Consider the following 16,440-nt stretch of genomic DNA (forward strand, 5'->3'; position numbering starts at 1 on the left):
CTGGGGAGAGAGATGCTGCCAGCCACTGCCATGACAAGATGTAAGGCACCGGTAAGCCACAAGCCATGTGGCAAAGTATAGACTAACAGAAATGGCCTAAATATAAGAGTAAGAGCTAGACAATGGTAGGCCTGAGCTAATGGTCAAGCAGTTTAAATAATAATAATAATAATAATAATAATAATAATAATAATAATAATAATAAAGGTAAAATGTGGGGAGAAAAGCAAGGATTAGTTTTGTTATAAATTATGGGTGGGTACAAAATATGCGAGGTGAGATTACAAACACTTAGATGAAGAAAGGGGCAGGGCTTAGAGGTGTTCCATTCTAATAAACTATCTTTCTGGGTCTGTGAAATCAAAGATAATCAGTTCACTAAAAGTATCAATAGCCCTTTCACTAGTTACTGCCCCTATAAAGTTCACAACATACTCATTCAACTGCTCTCTTGGTCTTCTCTGGTTTTTTGAAGTAGACACTTACACAGGTGTTAAAGCTCTATTAAAATTGTATCAATGTGTTTCCCAATGACAATTCCATAACCACTCCCCTAACTGTCTTCTTTCCCCTACTTCTTTTGGCTTTACCAACTGCTTCATTGCTGTCAGGCTATCTTTTTATTTTTAACAATTCTAGTTTCCTCATGTGGGAAAAGTATCACATTTGTCTTTCTGTGCTTGTGTTTTATAGCCCTGTAACAATCTTCCTCTTAATATCTCAAAAATAATTTATCCTTTCTTTCTTAATAGAATATGCTGAAGCATCCTACCTAGGCTTCTAGCAGCATAGGCACTGATATGGAGGAATACAAGGTTACTTTTTCCAATCTAAAGAAATGTCAAACAACTTTAAGAGCTGGCTCTTTTAATGGCATCTTGTTTTTTCATAAACAGAAATTCCACAAAGACAACAGCTGTATCTCTTAAATACCTTCTCAAGGTATGACAAACACCAAGGGCCTTAAATAAACAGTAACTGGGAATAAAATTTCCAAATAAATGGATTACACCTCCATCAGCTGCTGTGAGAGACACAGGGGCTATACTCCCAGCTTCCAGGATAAAGTAGACACATCCTTAATCACGGTGTGCACAAACATAAAGCAGAGTTTGATAAATCTTTGTCAGCAAAATAACTGCACCACTGAGTATTCACTATATTTCTAGACACATTCATTATCTGATTTTCATTCTTAGTTGTGATTTCATGCATACATATTATCCTCAGTTTCACTCATAGTAACTTCATTAAAAAGTCTAAATAACATTCTTGTTTTAAAGTGAAATAAACAAGAATTCTAGAAACCAAATAGCATACCTAAATTCACATATTCAGCAATCACATGTAGACCTGAAATTAAAATTCATGTTTTTATTTTCTCTATCATCAATAGTTGTTATTTATTTACGATATTCCTAATGTTAGTACCAGTAACACATTCCTTGAGAGAATGATGGGGCTCATGCTAATTTTTTAGATATAAGCCCTCACTTGAGTAGAGCAGAATTAATTGGTAAATATAAGATGGAGATCAAGGGACACAGTTACTCAAGGATCACAGATATCTCATGCCCCTGTTTGAATTTAGTTTTGTATATAATCATTTCAGTAATCAGAAACATAACATACTGTTACAGGTAAATGATTTGTTCAGTAATTAAAGCAACATATTGCATAAGGGGATACACTGTTACCAAAGGGACAATTCTTTTACTTCATACATCAAAACATTACATTTTTCTGCATTTTTGTCTAATAACTTGATTGGATTTCTGAGATGAAAAGTGACCAAAGTTTTTGAAGAACTTTGTGGTAAGTAATATGAACTACGTCCACTGTTACCTTGCATAAATCATTCTATTAAATCTTTAATTTTAAAAATTTATAGTGTAATGCAATGAGACTTTAAAAAAATAATTTATATTTACACATTCTCTAAAAATTCTGTCAGATCACTTTGTATTACTAAACATGAGCCGAAAATAGCATCAACCAACAAATAAAACTAGACAAAATATACAATTTGAAAATAAAAATATTTTGGTTGCATAACCCAGGCTCTTGAGATATGCGTGGATTTGCAAACAATGCTCCTTTTGATATTAAGCACATGGCATTGTAGTTCTGAAAAAAAAAGTTCTAATATGGGATTTCTGTCACCAATTTATATTTATCAAGAATTCACAAAACATCCTTCTTATTTGAATAATTATCTTGTTCAACTGTAGAATGCTGAATATACAAAATATCTACTAAAATATTTCAGCAATCATAAAAATGTATAACCTAGTTTTCCAATTTCTCTTCATATTTATTTGCCCAGAGTTAAGTTACAATATGAGTTAATATCATCTGATTTGCCTTTTTTTTTTTTTTTTTTTTTTGAGACAGGGTTTCTCTGTGTAGCTTTGCACCTTTCCTGGATCTCATTTGATAGACCATGTTGGCCTCGAACTCACAAAGATCCACCTGCCTCTGCCTCCCAAGTGCTGGGATTAAAGGCGTGCGCCACCACTGCCTGGCTGATTTGGCATATTTTTATATGATAATGGCAGCAGTGAGCAAAAAAAGAAGAAGTGTAAGTTTAGACATTTTTCCTAAGTGGTTAGCTTTTTCTACATGCTCACTGAATGAGAAGTAATGAGTGAGTGTGTGTGTGTGCGCGCGTGCATGTGTGTGTTTAATTACCATTAAGAATATTATCATAATTTTTGGGGAAGGAATTTGGAATTATCCTTAAAAGTGTACAGAACAATAATTATCTGTTTATTATTTCAAAACAAAAATAATATGATTTTTTAAATACTTTGGAAATATATAACATTCTGCAGAGACTGAAGGAAATACGTTTTCAAACACTTGCATTATTTCAAGTGATTTTTACAAATACATTAATTACAAACACTTAATTGGCATAATGTATTCACTTATAAACTACTCGCTATAAGTAGATACTATACATATATAATACACACATATATAACATATATAAATGAACTTATACAAATTATATACAAATGCTATATAAAATACAAAAGATACTTAAAAAATGCATCTCCAAAGAGAATGTAATGAATAATTTATAAAATAAAAACAAACTATATAGCCACAAAATGTTATGATTCACTATCATTATGCAAGTCATAAACTGCAACTTTCTACCCATTTTCATTTGCTATATTAAATGGAGTCTATGCCCAACAAATCTGAGAAAGCAGTCAGCAAAGACATTCAGTTGGCAAAGCCTGAATTTCAATTGTAAAGACTAGTTTTTATTTTTGTGTAAGTACCTCCGAGTAACTGACTGTGCTACTGGAGTCCCTATGTATATTCTCTAGAGTTAAGGTTTTAAAATACATTCATGTATTTCATTATACATTCATAAATACATTCATGTATTTTATTATGAATCCTGCAACAAAAGCCTAGTAACAGAATATGGTACATAGGTGTATGTGTGTGTGTGTGTGTGTGTGTGATTTTAAAAATAAATGCTGTGTTTATTGAAGGATCTTTCTTATACATATTATACAATATTTTCCTGTTAGTGTGTTATATTCCCATGGTGGTTGTACCAAGTTGTCAGCAACTCAGTGGGTTAAAAACAGGAGAAGTTTTGTACATTTATCCACTGGGACTGAGCTTTACAACACTGCATTTTGATTGGTTGATTTGTTTTGTGGTGTCCACCTGTTGCAAAGAGAAGTTTCCTTGATTAGGGGTGAGGATTACATTTGTCTGTGGGCATTTAGGGACACATGTTTAGAATGTAGTTGGGCACTTTGCTACTTTAGTGAAGTGGTGGTTGACAAGTATTTAGGGGGGCAGTTTATTCTGTGTCAATTTAATAGAATAGTGGTAGGCTTTCTCCTAGGGTTTATGACCTACCCAGTCATGGATTCCTGGATCAATTAACAGTCGTAGACATGGGTTCTATCTAGTGGAGTAGGTATTAAGTCTAATCAGAAAGTAATTCATTACTCCCAGAGCCTTCATACAATTATTGCACCAGAGAGCATATTTTATCAGTCTAGTAATTATCGCAGCTCACATAGTTCAGACTGTTGATCACCTTTCTCCACCAGAAGCCCAAATAGTACCTCCCAACAGCATGAAAACTAGTCAGTAGGAATGAAGCTTCCATGTCAATATCAGTTTGACTTCTCCATGTCCTATGACTTAGGTAATGTGGTATCTTCAACAATAGGATGTTCCTTTCAAGATCTAGAGGTTAATCAAGAGCAATGGCAATAGCCTCTATTGTTTGGGAAGCAATAGTACTCCCACCAATCAACTATTCAAAGGGACATGACTCATACATGGCACTGAGCTTTTTGATAGCCTATGGTGTCAGGGATACATTTCTCCCACACCACATAAAGCAGCTCCCCTTAAATTCATGTATGTGTATTACTTTGGAAGTATTTACACTCATAGTAGGAAGCACCTACAGTAGTAGGTTTCCTTGTCTTTTTCAAAAGTCTTTAGTATAGGTTATTGTGGTTATGTTTATGAATATGGCCCCCATAGAGAGCAATGAGAGAGATACCATGAAAGAAGGAGACATCATGGGGATAGGGAGAAATCAGGTGCTAGGGAAATTCCCAGGAATCCACAAGGATGACCCCAGCTCAGACTACTAGCAATAGTGGATAGATGCCTGAACTAGCTTACCCCAGTAATCGGATCAGTGAATACCCTAACTGTCATCATAAAGCCTTCATCCAGTAACTGGTGGAAGCAGGTACAAAGATTCACAGCCAAGCACCAGGTAGACCTGCATGAGTCCAGTTGAAGAGAGGGAAGAGGGAGTCTATGAGCAAGAGGCATCAAGATCTTGATGGGAAAACATACAGAGACAACCAAACCAAGATAGTGGAAACTCATGAACTTTAGACTAACAGTCTTGGAGACTCTATGGGACTGGACTAGGCCCTCTGCATAGCGAGATAGTTGTGAAGCTTGATTTGCTTAAGAGGCCCCCTGACAGTAGGATCAGAGTCCACTCCTGGTGTATGAGCTGGCTTTTGGAGTTCAATACCTATGGTGGGACACCTTGCATAGCCTTGATGCAGGGAGGAGGGTCTTGGACCTGCTTCTACTGAAAGTACCAGGCTCTGCTGACTCCCCATGGGAGGCCGTACCTTTCTGGAGGGAACTGGAGGAGGGGTTGGGGGGAAAGACTGGGAGGGGGCAGGAGGAGGGAAGAGAGGGAGATCTATGGTTGGTATGTAAACTGAATAAAAAAATTCCTTAATAAAAAAGTAAAATTAAGGAAAAAAGAAAATGGCCCCCATAGACTCTTACGAAGTAGCATTTTTGAAAGTGTGGCCTTGTTGGAGAAAGTGTGTCACTATGGGGTGGGCACTGAAGTTTCAGAAGCTCAAGCCAGGCTTAGTGGCTCGCTCTTCCTGATGTCTGTGGATCCAGATGTATAACTCTCAGAAACCTCTCCAGCACATGTCTACCTGCATGTCACCATGCTCCCCACCATGACCATACTAGACTAAATGTCTGAACTATAAGCAAGTCCCAATGAAATGTTTTCCTTTGTAAGAGGAAATGGTCATAGCGTCTCTTCACAGGAATAAAACTCTAACTATGAGTTATATTTCCATATAACTTCTTCTATTCTACTCTCACAACTACTCTGCTTAGCCGACCTTGTTCCAGTTCTCACTTTTCTTCCTTTATACCATCTTCTATCCCTCTTCCTTGGCTAAGGTTAAATGTACTATCCATTCTTACCAGATTATCTTTAGCTTTTGTTTTTTTGATGAAATTTCATATGGATCTCCATAGTGACTAGACTAAGTCACACTTTCACTAGGAATATATAAGCATTTCCTTTTATTTTCATCCATGCCAGAATTCGTTTTCTGTGAATGGATGAAACAGACTCTCAATGCAGTTTCAACTTCTATTTCCTCATGGATAAAGATGCTAACCATTTATATGAATACTGCACATTTATACTTCATCTTTTAAGAATTATCTATTCATTAGCCCATTTATTCATCACAGTCACAGTCTCTTTTTATTGATTTTAATTTCATAGAATCCATTGTCAGTTTTTGGTATCATTTCCTTAACTACTGGGTTACAATGGCAACATCTGTGATTCCAGTATGAGAAGGTGGGAATTGGTAGATCCCTGGAGGTAACTGGCAATACAGTGAAAGCAATCAGTGAACGCGAAGCTAATTAAGAGACCCTATCTAAAATAAATAAGATAAAAAAATGAATGAGGAAGACACCTGCCATTGATCTCTGACCTACACATAAACAAACACATGTATGAGCACCTGTACACACAAATACACACACACACACACACATACACACACACACACACACACACACACACACACACACACAAATATAAAATACAGCACTTATAATCAGTGGAATTTTATTCAGTCATATAAAATGATGTTCTTTTATTGTTCATCTTCAAAAAAGGGGGTAAAATTGGATATCATTATGTCAAGCAAAAACAGCCAGATTCAGAAGGACAAATATTGCATGTCTCTTCTCACATGCAGAAAGAAACTAGATTTAAACTTACATGTGTGTACATATATGTATAAATATATACATGGATATTCTACGTATACATAAGTAGAAAGAGGGCTAAGAGAGGGGAGGAGCTATCTCAGAGGATAACAGAGTACCTGTGACATGACACAGAGTAGGAGAAAATTGTAGGGAAGGGAGAGACCAATAACGAAGGAGGGAATTAGGGGAGGGAAAGAGAAGAGTAGTGGGGGTGATGAGAATCAGTACCATGCTTTATTTTTATGGAAATGCCATAATGAAACTTATTACTTTGTATAATATCTACAAATTAATTTAAAAAAAATCTCAAGATGCAAATGAGGGATTACATTGCTCACTGAAGTTATTGTACATTATTGCAACAGATACAACTGATATCAAATAGAGGCTCTGTACTTCAAATTTTCTATGAGGGCTGTTAGGGAAATGTATTTACTTTGCAAAACATGAAACATGGATCATACTGAGAAATGCCCTCAAAGCAATGAACTAGGAATTCACTAGTGAAAATCATCAGTGTGGCATATTTTACATAATACTAGAAAATTAAAATTTGTAAAAAGCTTACGTTTGATAAAGCTACAGTAAGTGAAACTATACTTTGTTCCCATAATCATCATGAATTATTTGAGCCATAGAAAGTCTGTTGCAAATGTGAGTATCTCAATTTGGAATTTAGAGCATACAGATATGATTATCTTTCTCTTTGAAGCTTTAGTTTACAAATCTAGATTAATACAATGTCAGTTTTTCCATTTCCTCATTATAAGGAGAAATGAATTTTATAATTCAAATACAATGTAGAAATCAACAAGTTTTCCAGTATTGAGACTCTGCTCTCTGAGTGGAAGTTTTTATGTCATGTTAAAACTTCCTACACTATCTTTAGATAAAAAAAAAATACTAAATACCACTAATTTCTAGACTGCCCCATACTTTACATTGCATTAAACTGTTGAGAAACACTATTTTAAATTAGAAAACAATTTATAGTATAGAAGGAAAAATTGAGGATCAGATAATAAGATCCTCATAACTTGATAGCTGCCCTGAGCTTGGCTGAGCGCCCTCTGGGGTTATCTTGGACATCTTGATCTTCTGGAGTAAGTGCCTTCTTGTGAATCAGCTCCCACATCAGAGGAGCTTTGACAGCACTGCTCCCCTCAATCTCAGGGTCTGAATCCAGGAGGGAACCCTGCTTCACCTTCTGTCTAATGCTTAGGTTAAACCTTTCTGTCATACTTATCCCAAGCAAAAATCGTTTGACAATGCGATCTTCTAAAGAATGGAAGGAGAGGGCCACAAGACGACCACCAGTTTTCAGAAATTTCTGGGCTGTTTTCAGTCCCATGTAGAGTTCATTGAGCTCATTGTTCACAAAGATGCGAAGAGCTTGGAAAGTCTTGGTAGCAATGTGGGTAGATCTTTGCAGCAAGTCTTTTCTTGCATAGACAGCTGAGGGAGGAAAGGCACCTAGAGAGATTTTGTAAGAATAAGGAAAGAAGACAAGTAACATTAACATTTGCTATGTAAATGTCCTATTTACCCATGTTTAAAAAACTAAATTTTCTGAGAAATTGTGACATTTCATTTATAATTCCCTCTTATTTTAATTTTTCTTTATGGATTAAACTACATGTCATTATTATCTTTTATAATTCAACAACAACTGTAGTCAAACAAAAAAAGAGAAATAGAAGGAGTAGACAACATTTTGAAGATATTAATATAAGATTTAACAACTTTGCAAAAACCATTAACTTACAGTAATAAAAAATGTAATGTGCTGCAAATAAAATAAAGAAAACCACATCTTAGTGCATCATAAGTGAACTGCTACAAGCTAAAGACAGTAAGAAAAGTCATAAAAGCAACAAAGAAAATAACAGATCCTCAAAGGGTCAATGAACAGAGAATAAGAGCCTGGGAGAGCTCAGCCTTAAATAGGACCTACATCCCACACTCCTCCTCTCAAGGCACAAGGATCTTCTGGAGGAGGAAAAGGAGGGGGAGGTGGTAGTGGTAGTGGTATTTGACTTCAAGGAAACTGTTTTCCTACCTCAGCAGTGATTATGGCAGCATACATAAGACCCATGCAAGCTCAGGTCAAACAAAATCCCAGCACAGAGGAGGCCAGGTGAGCATCAAGTCCTACCCCTTGCTGAGAAGCTACTGGCCTGTGAGCACTGTTGGAAGAGGCAGAGTTGGGTTTCTTTAAGGATCTGATCCCTAGTAGGTTGACACAGGCCAGGGCAGGCCCCACTCCCAAGACTCCTTGGCCAACAGAAACTAGCCTTCTGGGGGCAAAGGAGAAGAATGCTCAGTGTTTGGTGGAAAAGGATGAGAAGGCAGAGGAGTTAGTCATGAAATTCTCAAAGAATAAAAATACTGTTTAAATACACACACACACACACACACACACACACACACACACACACACCATGAATGATAAGAAGGAAAGTGTGATAAGTTGGAAGTCTATTAAAACATAAAAAGCTTTGCTTCAAGAGGTACTAAAAAATCCACAGGAAGGGAAAAAAAAATCAGATCACAAATCTAATGAGACTTGAACAGAAAAGAAGCACACTACAGAATGACAGAAGATACTGTCTTCATAATACTCTGCAGCATGCACGTAAGACCAAACTTGTTCTACAGTTCAAGGATTGGGATGAGTAGAAGTGATGAATTTCACACAAGCTTACATTAGGAAATACGATGTTAATGTATCTTACAAATGTCAATGAATTTATATGAGAATTCTACTTTTAAGAGCATGTTATTAGTAAATATTCCTGAGAAATTATATTTCCATTCTCGATTTCTTACGAATGAATATCGAGAGAATGATTGGAATAAAAGTATTTTATTATCTTAGGTATGTTTCTTGCAAAAAAAAAAAAAAGGCAAATCACAAGAGGATATGTATGCTTAGATCAGATTTCATGCTGTTTACATAGCATGGGTACAACCAGTGCTGTATATGAACTTTCTCTGGGAACTACAACAGAGAAGAGGAAAGTAACATACCCAAGCATGAATAACGTGGGTATCTAAATAAACAATTGTTACAATGAGCTCCCTTTGTCCCTTGTAAAACCTACATGCTAGAAAAGGTTAGACTCTAGAAATTTATCCTCCAACCTGATGAGTCTCTCAGAAACAAGATGTCATTGTCTAAACAGAAAAGGTAGGTCAATTTCTTTCAATTTGTTAACTGATTTCTCACATTTTTAAGAAAAATAGTTTGATCACTAAGAAATGTGTTTTACAGAATTCTAAGGATCTAAACAAAATGTAATGAGTTATTATTTGAGGCTCAGACTGGGAGGAAGCTTGAACAAGAATGGATTCCTAGCTACTTCTGACTTTACAGAATACAATATCAATGTTCAAAAGAGAAATGCCATGTAAAATAGTTTCAAGACATGCATTTTAGTGTAAAATAATACAGCCAATGAATTAAAAAATATTGCAGGATGCTTTTAAATGCTTAAAATGTTTTCTTACCATTATATTTAAGATTTTGCAGAAATTAAGAGCATGGTTATACATAGTAATCACTTAACTTGATATTTTATAACAGAATTTTCATTTCAAAGATATTCATTTGAGGATATAGTTTTAAACATACTACTAAATTATCCACAAATGACTTTATCACTAAATTCATCAAATAGAGAAAAGCAAAGAGCATAATATATGTTTTCTGGCTACTGTCAGTGAATATGTTCTTGAAAACAAAAGAATGTTTTATAACAAAATAATAGGAATTATCAACTAATTTCTAGAATAATCCTAAAATATGAAAGACATTTCCATTTTCCAGATAAATGGCACCTTTCTATGCATCAAAATAGACACAGTTTATAATTTTGACAGTCAGGTAGCTGTAAAACTATGAGGATCTTCAACAATTCTTTTACTCTGAAGAAATCTATTTTTATTTCAAAATAATAACATAAAGTAAAATTATGTTAATGTCCTATATAACACAATTTCAAGTTGATAAAGTCTATATTCACATTAGATAGATCCACACTGCAGAGAAACAAATGGAGACCCCTGTAATGAGCCAAGTTTTACTTTGGGAAGGTCCCATTTGACCTTTGCAATGCCATGCAGTCACAGAAAATGAACACAAAATCTTTCAATTGTATCTAGGATATTATCCAATAAGTTTTCATTCTGGGCCTTGGTGACTATTGTTTATGGAATTCTGATGTGGACTGTATTCAATGGATTTCCTAGAGAAGATTGTTAAATATGGTCCAATGACTTCCTGTCCTATCGTTAGAGAACAAGATGTGTTGGGTTCTGGGAAGCATTTTGGTGTTGCTCAGAGTACCTGTCACACATCCTCCTTTATTTTGGATAAAGAAATTTCCAAGGTTTCTTTTCATTAGTACCAGTGCTTTGTTTTTGTAGATTACAGAAATTAAGAAAGGTAGATAATTCAGATTGTATAAAATAAAATTAAAAGGGAAAAAAAGGGGGGTTGGGAATATGGCTCAGTCAATGAAAAGCTTGCTGTGCAGGAATGAGACCTGAGTTCAGACACTGAGTGTCCAGTAAGAGCCTGGCACAGTGGTGCAAGATTGTTGTCCTAGCAATTCAGAGCTAGAGACAGTTGGAAGCCAGGGCTTCACTGGCCAGATAGCTTAGTCAAATCAATGTTCTTCAGGTCCACTGAGAGACCCTGTCTCAAAAAGCAAGAAGAAGAGCAACTGAGGAAGACATAAATCTCTAGATTCTACATATAAGCAAGCACACATGTGTATACACACACACACACACACACACACACACACACACACACACGAGAATGGAGTTCAAAGCAGTATGAACAAAGCGACAACTAGCAATAATACAAATTAAAAAAAATAGAAAAGAAAAAGTCCACACAACATGAAGGATTAGTCAAGGTTTTTTTTTTTTTTGTTGTTGTTGTTGTTTTTAATTGTTAAGCTGAGAAACAAGAAAACACCCTGTCATTGTAAAAGCCGTCAAATGGGTTTCCTTGTTGGAGTCATTGGTTAGAGTACTAGGACAGACTTCCCATGGATATCAGAGCTTAGGTAGAAACACTGACTTACAAAAAAAAAAGGATTCAAAACCCATACCAGATTCAGATGCTGGGCTCTGGATTAAGCCATAGGGAAGAAAACATTGATAAAAGTGAGACGTGTCTGTGCCTTAAAGGAGCTCAGTTTTGCAACCCTTCACCTCTTCTTAATCTCCCACAGGCTTTTGATCAGAAGCAGAATTTGTCTGTCTGCTTTTCCATTCCCTGAGGTTAATCACAGAGTCTAGTATACCTAATTCATTCAATTATGGAATAGAGTAACTAAGACAGAAAATATGGTCTCAACCACAATTTGGGTGGTTTGGTTTTTGAAGGCAGAAAATTCTCTTTTTGTATTTTATAATCCATTAACAGACTTGGCTGAAATAGGACAATGAATATTAGTTTTATGTGGGGAAAAGGTATCCTTAACCCAGGTAGAACTCATCACAACAAACTCTTCACAATTACCCCCTTATTTGCCCAACTCATTAATTTGTCTCTAATGTTCCTGAGAACAGGAACAGTTTCCTGTTTACTCCTAAACCCCTAACCTTTGAGAGATAAGCCTGTAATTCTTAACTTTTGGCACATTATCAGTTACCTATAGTACTTCTGACAAAAATGGAAATGACTAGCTCTACTCTAGACTGAATGAGTCATGTTTAGGGTTCATTGCCTACATGCCACTACTTGAAAAGAGCGTTGTTTTTGTTTTTGTTTTTGTTTTCCTTTTAGGTCAAGGAACAAACCTTTTTTTTTTTTTTTTTAAGAAAACTTAATTCTTTTTTATATAATATATTTTAATCATGATTATCCTTCCCCTAACTACTCCCAGATCTTCCCTACTCCTCTACTCACCCAATCTTATGTTTCTCTGTCTCTCAAAACCAACCAAACAAAACATTATAAAAATGAAAATCAAAACAAACCATAAGCCAAAAATTGCTCAAACCAAACCAAATGAAGCAAAAAGCCCACAAAATGACAGAGTTGCTGGGTGTTGGTGGCGCACATCTTTAATCCCAGCACTTGGGAGGCAGAGCCAGGTGGATCTCTGTGAGTTCGAGGCCTGGGCTACCAAGTGATTCTCAAAAAAACCCCAAACAAATAAACAAACAAACAAAAGACAGAGTTAATTTGATGTTGGTCACCTACTCATGGGCTTGGACCTACTCTGAGGAGTGTGGTTAATATACCCATTGACACTCCATTAGAGAAAACTGATTTTCTCTTTGACAGTGGGTATCAACTGGCAATGTCTTTTGTGGACTCTGTCTACTTCTCCATCTCATTGCTGGGACCCCACCTAGCTTGTACCTTTGTAGGTCTTATGTGTGCTTCCATAGTGCCTGTGAGTTCATGCCAGACATGTCTGGCATGCAGCCAAGTGTTTACTTAATAAATGTATATTGATGAGATAATGAATACATAATGAATGTGAAGAAACAAATGAATGAATGAGTGAATAAAATTCCAAGACTATTAGGTTTTCTTATATTTTTGGTTGTGAGCCTAGCCTTTAACGGCTGAGCCATCTCTCCAGCCCAGGTTTTCTTTATATCATTCAGTGAATTATAAATAGTAGGACTTTGATAGGAATGAGTGACCAAATGAAAAGCAAAACATTATTAGTCACAAAAAGCATGACAACTATTAAAATAATGATAGAGATCCAGACGACTGTGTCAAATGTGATTGTGGGCACAAAATTATGATGTTAATGGGGCAATTGAGCTCTCAAATTTGCTAGCAATTTCATTGTCTCAACACACGTGATTGCATGGATTTAATTATATTGCATAATGACTGTGCTTGTCCTTAATTCATCGAGCATTTGCACATGCAATGGAGCACCTGCAGATAATTTGCACTTCAGGAAATGCAAAACTGCAAACTCTTACTGTATGATACTTGTATGTTGACAATGTATGTGTTTGCAATGTTCACATAATTATTTTGCAAAAAAAAATTAGAAATTTACATTTAAAAGTCATTAAGATCTTATGCAATTTAAACAGCATAAACATAGCCACTGTTTAAAATGTAAAAGCTAAAGGAAACACTGTTGTACATGAAATAAACTGTCAATATTGTTATTTCCAGAAATCAACCCAAAGCACTCTTTCTTGTGTCTTGATACATATATATAATCACACTTATATGAACTTATGCATATGTATATATAAGAGAATGAGTAGCAAAATAGTTTATTACATGCTTTGTTTAACTTACCTTACTTTGAAAAATAACTTCAGCTATATAAATGGTCTATGATTTATTTTGTTTGTTCACTTATCAAGTATTTATATTAATAAGAACATACCAGTAGTTCAGAATACAATTGTAAATAAGATAAAAGTGGTTTTACTCAGGTGAAGTTCATGTTGCCACTATAACAGGAACATGTAAGATATTCCCTATTGTTATCACAGAGGACCTGTAGTAAATATGTAAATTACACACTTTAGGTTTCTATACAGCACAAAAGCTGTACAGAGCATAATGGCACTCAAAATCTGAGCAAAATCTTTAGCCCTGTATGAGAACCTTGGATGTCCACAGAACTGGAACTGTTTAGGTCAAGGGGTATTTTTGCCATTTAAATTTAAACCAATACTTTTTTTTTGTATCAGTTTTTTTTAGTATAATTTTTTATTATTATATTTGTGTTTTAATTTTACACATCAGCCATGGGTTCCCCTGTCCTCCATCCTCCCACACCCACCCCCACCTTTCTCCCATAGCCTCCCCTCCATTCCCATCTCCTCCAGGGCCAAGACTCCCCTGGGGATTCATTTAAACCTGGTGGATTCAGTACAGGAAGGCCCAGTCCCCTCCTTTCAGGCTGAGCAATGTGCCCCTGTGTAAGCCCAAGGTTCCAAACAGCCAGCTCATGCACTAAGGACAGGTCCCGCAAAGGCTGTGGAGCCCCCAGCTGGATCAGGCCCTCTGGATAAGTGAGACAATTAAATCAATACTTCTAAATTTACCCTCTAAGTAGATTGCACCAATTTACTTACATCAATAGTATATTATAGAGTCAATCTTCCCACATCCTTGCCAGTATGAGGAATGATCACTTCTCAGCCCTGACTAGTCTAATAGCAGGCAAATGAAAGTGTGCTGTTGTTTTAATTTGCATTCTTTGGCAATTAGTAGGTTTGGGCATCTTTTCAAATCTAATAGCCATTTGATTCTGGCTGTAAATTGCTTGAATAAATCTTATGTTCATGTCCTTAATGTGATATTACTTTTTTCCTTTATTGATTTGGAAGGCTTGTTTATAAAATAATAATAACCCTTATTCTCCCATATATAAATTATTTTTTTAGACTATGACCTCAATTTTGTAGATTTTCTACTATACAGAAGTCAAGGTTTTCATGGTGTGTGGACTAAATCCCAACCCAGAAAATTCTATGAGTGGTGATTTGTGTGTGTGTTGGCATGGGGTGGCAGTATTTATATTTGTGTATGCAGTAATGAGTGAGTGCTTGTGCATGCTCATGAGGAAGCTAAAGGAGGGCACAAGATGTCTTCCCCTTTAGCTCTCTGTCTCACATGCCTCAAGACAATGTCTCAGAGCATTTCTGGGCTAGGCTGCCTTGACAGAGAATGTCCATGGTCTTCACTCCACAATAATTGCAGGCTAGCCAGGCCTGACTTTTTAAGTGGTTGCTGAAGATTCAGATTCAAGTTCCCAAGTTTGCAAAGCAAACACTCTCATCCACTGAATTATCTCATCATGCCACCAAACCCCACCCCCTCACGTCACCCCATTTTTCCCCATTGATTTATTGGTTTATTTAGGTTATACCACAATGAAGAACACTTATTCCTCTCCAACATTATCAGCTTTATTCTGGATATATATTTCTGGTTTTGTTTATATGCTTAAGTATTTGATTCACATGAAAAATAACTTTTGTTATAGTATGAGGTTTAGCATACTGCTGTTTTATAAATGCTACATTTCTCCTATTGATTTACCACATCATTCTGATGATAAATTACATTTCAAGTTACAGATGAAAGTACTCCAGCACTCTCAACTGTTGCACATTTATGCATTTCTCTATTTTTTACCAATAGAAAACTATTTTAAATACTCATTATTACTTCCTTATGCTAGCTTTTGTCACTTGGGGTAACCTACTGGTAATTGTACTAGTCCATAATTAACCTTCTTTTCAAAGTTGTGTTGGATATTTCTCTTGCATTTGTCACTCCAAATTAAATAAATAATTAATGAAGCATATACAGAAACAGTAGTATAATTAGGACTGCAGTAACTTTCTAGGCTAACTTGAATAATAATTAACATTACCTTAATATTAAACTAATCCATCTAAAGAACACAGTATTTCTGTTAATATTTTACATGTTGTCACTATAGCTTAATAGCTGTGGTCATCTAGGTCATGGTCAAGCATCTGTAAGTATACCATTTACACAAACACATCTTACCAAGGAAAAGCATAGGAATGGTCACGCTTCTAGAAAGACAGCATTGGATAACAGAAATGGTCCTAACTTCTGTGGGTGTGAAGTAATACACTGAGTTTGTCAATCAGTGGTAAGATGTCACATTTATAACTCTGGAACATGGATTATTGTGAATATGAAATATTAGAAGCATTCAAGGAGTATTTAGTGTACATTTAGGAAAAAAAAGTCCCTGGTGGATACCATTCATACATTTACTTTTCTCTTATTCTCAGTTGTAAAACAGAGTGGGTATTAGACATTAAGGATTTGCCAAACACTTATTATAGTATAATAGGAGAGGTCAGCATCCAAAAGAAAGTACA

The 16,440-nt window shown here is 35.7% G+C and overlaps 1 protein-coding gene across 8 annotated transcripts in view; it reads right to left on the reverse strand.

Moving 5' to 3' along the window:
- Positions 1-6,418: 6,418 nt before the first annotated feature.
- Mettl15 (methyltransferase like 15) overlaps positions 6,419-16,440 on the reverse strand; it is a 163,411-nt gene continuing 153,389 nt past the window's right edge. For 7 of the 8 annotated variants that reach the window (XM_036186005.1, XM_036186004.1, XM_036186003.1 and 4 more), the window contains one exon: positions 6,419-8,034. In XM_036186005.1, the coding sequence (XP_036041898.1) occupies positions 7,592-8,034 (443 nt within the window). In that variant the 3' untranslated portion in view covers positions 6,419-7,591. The remainder of the gene's footprint in view (positions 8,035-16,440) is intronic. The other variant, XR_004944801.1, reaches the window with a different exon arrangement.

The sequence above is a fragment of the Onychomys torridus genome, chromosome 4 (genome assembly GCF_903995425.1).
Source record: "Onychomys torridus chromosome 4, mOncTor1.1, whole genome shotgun sequence".
Lineage (NCBI taxonomy): Eukaryota > Metazoa > Chordata > Mammalia > Rodentia > Cricetidae > Onychomys > Onychomys torridus.